The 9,718-nt window shown below is 48.8% G+C and overlaps 1 protein-coding gene across 3 annotated transcripts in view; it reads right to left on the bottom strand.

The window, feature by feature from the left end:
- Positions 1-5,825: 5,825 nt before the first annotated feature.
- Positions 5,826-9,718, bottom strand: part of pusl1 (pseudouridine synthase like 1) — a 29,574-nt gene continuing 25,681 nt past the window's right edge. For 2 of the 3 annotated variants that reach the window (XM_079507307.1, XM_079507308.1), the window contains exons 6-8: positions 9,661-9,715; positions 9,133-9,295; positions 5,826-6,174 (exon numbers count right to left, since the gene is read on the bottom strand). In XM_079507307.1, coding sequence (XP_079363433.1) covers positions 6,110-6,174; positions 9,133-9,295; positions 9,661-9,715 — 283 coding nt within the window. In that variant the 3' untranslated portion in view covers positions 5,826-6,109. The remainder of the gene's footprint in view (positions 6,175-9,132; positions 9,296-9,660; positions 9,716-9,718) is intronic. The other variant, XR_013790534.1, reaches the window with a different exon arrangement.

Genomic DNA, 9,718 nt, shown 5'->3' with positions numbered 1-9,718 from the left:
CGACACGGTCAAAATGGACAAAAACGTGAAATATTTAGGTCAAATAAATTGTGTGGCTGAACACTGCTTAGACTGTCACTTCTGAGAAGTGTAAAAAAAGAAAAGAACATTCCTTTTCACCGTTTAAAGTTTTGATACACAGAGCACTTCATGTTCTTAAAAAAAAAGGAATGATGCATTTAATGGGTTAATGGGTTATTATGGGTGACTCATACAGATATATACTGGATCAAATGTGTATTATGGCAGGGGTGGGCAACTGGTGGCCCCCGGGCCACATGCGGCCCCCACCTTCACTTAATGCGGCCCTCAGGTTAATGTCAGAATACTGATAGTGTTGGTTTCAGCTGTTTACAATTCCACAACATGCAAACATGACCCGCTTTACTTACTTCAGTCTAAATTAGTAGCTCATTGCTTCAACACAAGTATAATTAAAGGCATTTGAAATTACATAAAAATGTTAATTTTCAGGATTCAATAAAAAAAAAAAAAATAATAGTAAAAGATAATTCAAGATTTCAATTCGAATATAGTAAAAATAGCTGCTGCGACGCGTTTTGAGCTTGTAGATCGGCTATTTTTGCTACGACAGTAATATATGGGCCTAGGGAGTGAGTGTGGAAATATAGTGGCCCTCTCCATCGTCAAAGTTGCCCACCCCTGTATTCTGGGAACGATGGTCAACCTGATCCTCGTCCAAACCTCATCTGGCTCAACGCAGCTGCTGAAATGCATGGCGGTTTGCGGGAAACGGTGTGAACATGGAGGCCTGGGCAGTATGTCCAGATCATGAACTCTTGACACTAGATATTGGTAATATTGTGATATGGCAATAACTAAAGCGTTGTCTTTTATTTCCTGGTTTTAACCAATTAAGCTTTATTTTATACTTTTTAAAAAAAAAGTGTCAACTTGTAAATAGCTGATCTACAAGCTTACAACAGTGAGTGAGCTTGTAGAGTTGCTATTTATGAGTGTTTTTGAAAGTAGATGAAATGAATATGGATTGTCACAATATTGATAGATAAGTATTTGGTAATGAGCTAATTAAATATAATTGCCCAGCCTTAGCTGAACATTATTGTGTGTGTGTGTGTGTGTGTGTGTGTGTGTGTGTGTGTGTGTGTGTGTGTGTGTGTGTGTGTGTGTGTGTGTGTGTGTGTGTGTGTGTGTGTGTGTGTGTGTGTGTGTGTGTGTGTGTGTGTGTGTGTGTGTGTGTGTGTGTGTGTAAAAAAAAATCACACCCGTGTGAACTGAGTGGTGTAGGGTCTTATATAGCCTGATCAGCTGTGGTCTGACGTAATGAAATCACACCCGTGTGAACTGGGTGACCATAGCAACCATGCTCATTTTTTGAGACAGACAGACACGTAAACTAACAAAGCCAGTCGTAGGAGTGGTTTACACCACTCAAAAAATGGTGAACTACTACTACTAGTCTGTGAAATCTAAACGGGTGTCTCTGGAGGTAGAGCGGCATTATATATATATCGTCTCTATTGGGTGGAAACCTCATGTGTCCAAATAAAACTGTTACTTTGCACCATTCAAATGGCAACAGATGTACAAGCTCCAAAGGCTAAGGGCCGATTCATACTCCTATTTTACCGCTGTTTCGGCACTGTAGTGCCGAAATGATTTCGGCTCGTCAGAAATTTTCAGTAGCACCGAAGAGCCGACCCTAGGACGGTACCCCCCCCCCCCCCCCCCCCCCCCGAACCTCAAATTACGTCACATTGTAGGCTCTACAGAGCCCAATGACGTCACATTGGAGGCTCTACACCGAACCCACTTTTATTCGGCTCTAAGATAGGAGTATGAATCGCGCCTTAAGAGTTTTGATGCCTTGGTGTGACGCTGTAGTTTTGATCGAGTACAATATTCGGTCGTGTAAAGTAACTTAATTTTTGTAATTTTTCTTTTTCTAGGATTTCTGAGCTCAAATTGCACCCAAGATTTCCTGAACGTTTAACATTCAGTAGATTTTCTGTGGTCTGGGGGTTTTTTTCTGGCTCAAACCAGTGCTATTTAGGTAAAGAGTCCACAAATCCCATATAGGACATAACAATTTGCCAGCAGATGTCACTGTTATTTGTTAAGTACATTTGCTCAAGTACTGTACGTAAATAACATTTTGAGGTACTTTACTGGCGTATCATTTCCGATTCCCAATACTTTTTTTTACTTGTACTTTTAAGTACATTTTGATGCCAATACTTTTGTACTTTCACTCGAGTACATTTTGAATTCCGGACTTTCACTTGTAACATTGTAACATATTGCAAAAAATTGTGAGTACTTTTCCACCACTAGGTATTATTCATTTTTTACAAAAAAAAAACCCAAAGCGAGAATAATTTGGAGACGAGGTTTCTGTCCGACAGCAGCGCTATGCAGCAGAGGTGCTCCGATTGGCCGATATCATCTTGTGCGTAAAGGGGAACAGTTTAATATTGCCCAAACTAGTATGTTTGTGGGGAGAATGTTTATAACCTGACTCTGCCAGATGGGGCAGCAGAGAGTACACTGGGTTCCCCCCTCCTGCTCCCATCTGGGAACTCTCAGGCAGACTTGAGCCCGGGCACAAAACGGCCTGGCCAATCAGCGGCAGCTAGAGGCGGGATCAAGGCAGCACTGTGTATGCCGAGGGGGGAACCCAGTGTACTCTCTGCTGCCCCATCTGGCGGAGTCAGGTTAGAATGTTTAGGCCTGTCACAAAGATGCAAAATGATTTACTTTTATACCACTTAAATGTTATAAAAGATGGGTGTCTCCAGATGGGGTCTTGGATCGCAGCACCTCTGCTATGCAGTTTGACGTGTGGACATTTGGATGTATAGCCTCCAGCGGTCCCCAAAGTCTCATTGTATTTGGCTGAAAATGATACATTTTCTAATATGATTATGGCAAATAATCACAGGATGTCACTGCACTGAGAGACATGCAGCTGCTCTATACATCTCCTTACAACAGTGGTTTACCGGATTTTGCTGTTTGTGCAAAATAACACCATAAAACCGGCATTACCCTTTTCATGTCACGCACCCCCTAGAGGGCGTTCACGCACCACAAGGGGTGCACGCACCACAGCACCCCCTAGAGGGTTCATGCACCACAAGGGGTGCACGCACCACAGCACCCCCTAGAGGGCGTTCACGCACCACAAGGGATGCACGCACCACAGCACCCCCTAGAGGGCGTTCACGCACCACAAGGGGAGCACGCACCACAGCACCCCCTAGAGGGCGTTCACGCACCACAAGGGGTGCACGCACCACAGAACCCCCTAGAGGGCGTTCACGCACCACAAGGGGTGCACGCACCACAGCACCCCCTAGAGGGCATTCACGCACCACATCACCCCCTAGAGGGCGTTCACGCACCACAAGGGGTGCACGCACCACAGCACCCCCTAGAGGGCGTTCACACACCACAAGGGGTGCACGCACCACAGCACCCCCTAGAGGGCGTTCACGCACCACAAGGGGTGCACGCACCACAGCACCCCCTAGAGGGCATTCACGCACCACAAGGGGTGCACGCACCACAGCACCCCCTAGAGGGCGTTCACGCACCACATCACCCCCTAGAGGGTGTTCACGCACCACAGCACCCCCTAGAGGGTGTTCACGCACCACAGCACCCCCTAGAGGGCATTCACGCACCACATCACCCCCTAGAGGGCGTTCACGCACCACAAGGGGTGCACGCACCACAGCACCCCCTAGAGGGCGTTCACGCACCACAGCACCCCCTAGAGGGTGTTCACGCACCACAGCACCCCCTAGAGGGCGTTCACGCACCACAGCACCCCCTAGAGGGCGTTCACGCACCACAAGGGGTGCACGCACCACAGCACCCCCTAGAGGGCGTTCACGCACCACAGCACCCCCTAGAGGGTGTTCACGCACCACAGCACCCCCTAGAGGGTGTTCACGCACCACAGCACCCCCTAGAGGGCGTTCACGCACCACAAGGGGTGCACGCACCACAGCACCCCCTAGAGGGCGTTCACGCACCACAGCACCCCCTAGAGGGCGTTCACGCACCACAGCACCCCCTAGAGGGCGTTCACGCACCACAGCACCCCCTAGAGGGTGTTCACGCACCACAGCACCCCCTAGAGGGCGTTCACGCACCACAAGGGGTGCACGCACCACAGCACCCCCTAGAGGGCGTTCACGCACCACAGCACCCCCTAGAGGGCGTTCACGCACCACAGCACCCCCTAGAGGGTGTTCACGCACCACAAGGGGTGCACGCACCACAGCACCCCCTAGAGGGCGTTCACGCACCACAGCACCCCCTAGAGGGCGTTCACGCACCACAGCACCCCCTAGAGGGCGTTCACGCACCACAAGGGGTGCACGCACCACAGCACCCCCTAGAGGGCGTTCACGCACCACAAGGGGTGCACGCACCACAGCACCCCCTAGAGGGTGTTCACGCACCACAGCACCCCCTAGAGGGCGTTCACGCACCACAAGGGGTTCACGCACCACCGTTTGGGAACCCCTGGCCTACTCCACTAAACGGCACCGTGTTGTGTGGGTGCACGTGTAAAGCCACTGTACCATGTTTAGCCATGAATGCAACACTGGCTATAATATGGGACTAAAACACTCCAACTTTTGTATACCTTGTCGTTCCATAAATGTCATAGACTTAACAGTAAATCAGTGCATAATCGTATACACGACAGAATAAAAGTAAACTGCTTAACCAGGTAAGTTGTGTGTACCTGTGTACTAGTTAAGTATAGCATAGCTCCTGTTTCTCTTCTTTCTTTCCCCTAAATTTGTATCCCATGATTTTGCAACCCATTTTTTTGCCAACCTTGGGGGGGCAGTGGACTGACCTCATGCTTCCTTCTATGTATGAGGAGTCCAAGCTGCTTGGATATCTGAGTCCACACACAAACGCAGAAACGCATTGAACACAGGAGAAAATCACTGCAGTAGCAGGTTTCAATTGTAGGCTGTATTATATTTGATTTTATATTTACACTTATGAGGTGCCAATCATATTTTTTAATGAAGGAATAAGTACCGCATTTTAAAAGCCACCTAAATTGTGAGTGGAAGTGGAACATGTTTCCACAATTAACCTATTGTTCAAGCTTCACACACACATGATACGTTTTAAAGTTGTTTACAGTGATATATAAACATGAACAATTGGATAGATATCTGTGTAGTTTCCATGCAGGCACAAGCTGCATTTCTCACCTAATTATAGTAAAAATGATATGCGCTAATGAGCGGTGACATCGTTTCTCAAAAGCTCCGTTTCGCATGACTACACAGATCCACTGATCCGGATATTTTCGAAAATCTTCACTTATTTATCCGTTTCCAAAAACCTCTGCTTGAGTGGCCGAAAACGCTGTTTGCGTGTGGCTGAAAGGCCCAAACGCACACAAAAAATTGCGTTTAGCAAAAGATCCATATACATGTAGCCTGGGCCTAAGACAGTACCCAGATATTAATATTTAACAGGCTTAAAAATATCTTGTAGGAAGAGAGACAATGAGAGAGCTTTAATTACAACAGAAAGCCAACTGTTGTGGGACAGGGTCTCAATTTGTGGAAGGTACGCCTGTAAAGTCTTGGAATTGAGGGACTGCCCCACGCAAAGAGGGACACCTGGTCACCCCAACATAAAGTGGTTCGGAAACTTTCATGTCAAGAACCCCCACAATTATACTCAGAAGTCAGAAGAACGATGGACATGTTATTAACAAAAATACTTTATTCCATTTTCTCTCTGCAAACAGCACAAGTATACCAAAGCTCCAGCTCTTGGTCAGCGGATTCGTCCGTTATCACTGCATTAAATATACGAAATCAACCGTTATCAGGACGTTGGAATATGGCCATACTAGACATTGTGGTGTTTGGCTGTGTTCCCCCAGACTGCAGCATGCAGGCGGTGCAGACATAGCCTGGTCAAGGACTCCCCCTGCTGAACGTGTCATTTCCAACTCTATTCTCAGGGCATGGAAACTAGGGGCTACTAATATATACTATTCTCTGTAACTCGGACGGCGCTGAGTCGGGTCTGGTGGCCGTCGCAACGCTCTGCACGGCGCCTCGCTCCAGCAGCACTAGCCCTCTTGGTTCCCAGTGGAAGACGAAACCCCCTCTGATGAATGTGGTGTAAACTGCAGGTCTGTGGAGAGTAGACAAGTTTTAAGAAGAGAATAAAAACCCTTCAACGTTCTGTCAGCAACTCTGCAAACGATAGTCACTGCATTACACTTTAGTGGTTCTGGCTGTGCAGCCGTGTACCCCCTCTGTCACCACCTGACCTAGAGCAGTGGTTCTGGCTGTGCAGCCATGTACCCCCCCTGTCACCACCTGACCTAGACTCCCATCTTGCTCCTGTTGTTGATAATAATAATAATAATGGATTTTATTTATAACGCACTTTACATTCCATGGAATCTCAAAGTGCTACAGCAAAATAAAAGCAGAAGAAACAACACACCATTAAAAACATCTAATAAAACAGGAACATTTAAAACATAAGGAACATTTAAAACATAAGGGCAAGGCTATAAAAATGCTTTGGTAAAAAGTAAAGTTTTTAGTCCTCTCTTAAAAGTGTCGACCGACTGTGGGGCTCTCAGGTGGGCGGGGAGAGCGTTCCACAGTTCGGGGGCGACCGAGCAGAAGGCCCGGTCACCCATGGTGCGTAGGTTTGTCTTTATTGGTTTTCATTTTATTAATAAGAACATCTACTTTTCATAAGTGTATGTAGGGTAACGTAATAGTAACCTGTGAGGCTGTAAACCACCCTGGTGAGGTAGAGGCCCCATGGAGGAGTAGTAACCATAGTAACCTGTGAGGCTGTACTCCACCCTGGTGAGGTAGAGGCCCCATGGAGGAGTAGTAACCATAGTAACCTGTGAGGCTGTACTCCACCCTGGTGAGGTAGAGGCCCCATGGAGGAGTAGTAACCATAGTAACCTGTGAGGCTGTACTCCACCCTGGTGAGGTAGAGGCCCCATGGAGGAGTAGTAACCATAGTAACCTGTGAGGCTGTACTCCACCCTGGTGAGGTAGAGGCCCCATGAAGGAGTAGTAACCATAGTAACCTGTGAGGCTGTACTCCACCCTGGTGAGGTAGAGGCCCCATGGAGGAGTAGTAACCATAGTAACCTGTGAGGCTGTACTCCACCCTGGTGAGGTAGAGGCCCCATGGAGGAGTAGTAACCATAGTAACCTGTGAGGCTGTACTCCACCCTGGTGAGGTAGAGGCCCCATGGAGGAGTAGTAACCATAGTAACCTGTGAGGCTGTACTCCACCCTGGTGAGGTAGAGGCCCCATGGAGGAGTAGTAACCATAGTAACCTGTGAGGCTGTACTCCACCCTGGTGAGGTAGAGGCCCCATGGAGGAGTAGTAACCATAGTAACCTGTGAGGCTGTACTCCACCCTGGTGAGGTAGAGGCCCCATGGAGGAGTAGTAACCATAGTAACCTGTGAGGCTGTACTCCACCCTGGTGAGGTAGAGGCCCCATGGAGGAGTAGTAACCATAGTAACCTGTGAGGCTGTACTCCACCCTGGTGAGGTAGAGGCCCCATGGAGGAGTAGTAACCATAGTAACCTGTGAGGCTGTACTCCACCCTGGTGAGGTAGATGCCCCATGGAGGAGTAGTAACCATAGTAACCTGTGAGGCTGTACTCCACCCTGGTGAGGAACAGGCCCCATGGAGGAGTAGTAACCTGTGAGGCTGTACTCCACCCTGGTGAGGAAGAGGCCCCATGGAGGAGTAGTAACCATAGTAACCTGTGAGGCTGTACTCCACCCTGGTGAGGTAGAGGCCCCATGGAGGAGTAGTAACCATAGTAACCTGTGAGGCTGTACTCCACCCTGGTGAGGTAGAGGCCCCATGGAGGAGTAGTAACCATAGTAACCTGTGAGGCTGTACTCCACCCTGGTGAGGTAGAGGCCCCATGGAGGAGTAGTAACCATAGTAACCTGTGAGGCTGTACTCCACCCTGGTGAGGTAGAGGCCCCATGGAGGAGTAGTAACCATAGTAACCTGTGAGTCTGTACTCCACCCTGGTGAGGTAGAGGCCCCATGGAGGAGTAGTAACCATAGTAACCTGTGAGGCTGTACTCCACCCTGGTGAGGTAGAGGCCCCATGGAGGAGTAGTAACCATAGTAACCTGTGACGCTGTACTCCAACCTGGTGAGGTAGAGGCCCCATGGAGGAGTAGTAACCTGTGAGGCTGTACTCCACCCTGGTGAGGTAGAGGCCCCATGGAGGAGTAGTAACCATAGTAACCTGTGAGGCTGTACTCCACCCTGGTGAGGTAGAGGCCCCATGGAGGAGTAGTAACCATAGTAACCTGTGAGGCTGTACTCCACCCTGGTGAGGTAGAGGCCCCATGGAGGAGTAGTAACCATAGTAACCTGTGAGGCTGTACTCCACCCTGGTGAGGTAGAGGCCCCATGGAGGAGTAGTAACCATAGTAACCTGTGAGGCTGTACTCCACCCTGGTGAGGTAGAGGCCCCATGGAGGAGTAGTAACCATAGTAACCTGTGAGGCTGTACTCCACCCTGGTGAGGTAGAGGCCCCATGGAGGAGTAGTAACCATAGTAACCTGTGACGCTGTACTCCACCCTGGTGAGGTAGAGGCCCCATGGAGGAGTAGTAACCATAGTAACCTGTGAGGCTGTACTCCACCCTGGTGAGGTAGAGGCCCCATGGAGGAGTAGTAACCATAGTAACCTGTGAGGCTGTACTCCACCCTGGTGAGGTAGAGGCCCCATGGAGGAGTAGTAACCATAGTAACCTGTGAGGCTGTACTCCACCCTGGTGAGGTAGAGGCCCCATGGAGGAGTAGTAACCATAGTAACCTGTGAGGCTGTACTCCACCCTGGTGAGGTAGAGGCCCCATGGAGGAGTAGTAACCATAGTAACCTGTGAGGCTGTACTCCACCCTGGTGAGGTAGAGGCCCCATGGAGGAGTAGTAACCATAGTAACCTGTGAGGCTGTACTCCACCCTGGTGAGGTAGAGGCCCCATGGAGGAGTAGTAACCATAGTAACCTGTGAGGCTGTACTCCACCCTGGTGAGGTAGAGGCCCCATGGAGGAGTAGTAACCATAGTAACCTGTGAGGCTGTACTCCACCCTGGTGAGGTAGAGGCCCCATGGAGGAGCGCTCATGTTTTTGGGGAACCCCAGAGAGTCGGCAGCCTCCAGTATCTGTCTGAACTGGTCCTGGGTCAGCTGTCCCTGTCCCACTGCCACCAGCGCCCCCGTCATCCTACGGACCTGCAATGCAAAATTAAAAGCATTATATGTTATACTTTAGCTATTGAAAAATAGCAGATCTACAAGCTCCGAGTGCCACGCTATGAGCTTGTAGGTCTGCTATTTTTGAAAAAATCGTGAAAATGTAGTGCAAATCTTTGAATATATGTTCTTTCAGAGCAAACATTTTTTTATTCAAATCTTTGCTTATGGGGAGGTCCCTGGAACAACATATTTTCAGATTGGGGTCGGCGGCCAATTACATATATTTTTGGGGGTCCTTGACATGAAAATGTTTGAGAACCACTGATATAGAAACATGAGGTCTTGTTTCCATTCAGGTCCTTGGTATTCAATTCATAATCCTGACATGAAACAACACTAACCTGCCTGTAGAGGAAGGACCTGCTTCTGAAGGTCAGCTCCCAGAATGGAACCTCTCTG

Source organism: Electrona antarctica (assembly GCF_951216825.1).
Source record: "Electrona antarctica genome assembly, chromosome: 8".
Lineage (NCBI taxonomy): Eukaryota > Metazoa > Chordata > Actinopteri > Myctophiformes > Myctophidae > Electrona > Electrona antarctica.
This window is presented reverse-complemented; position numbering and strand designations above follow the sequence as displayed.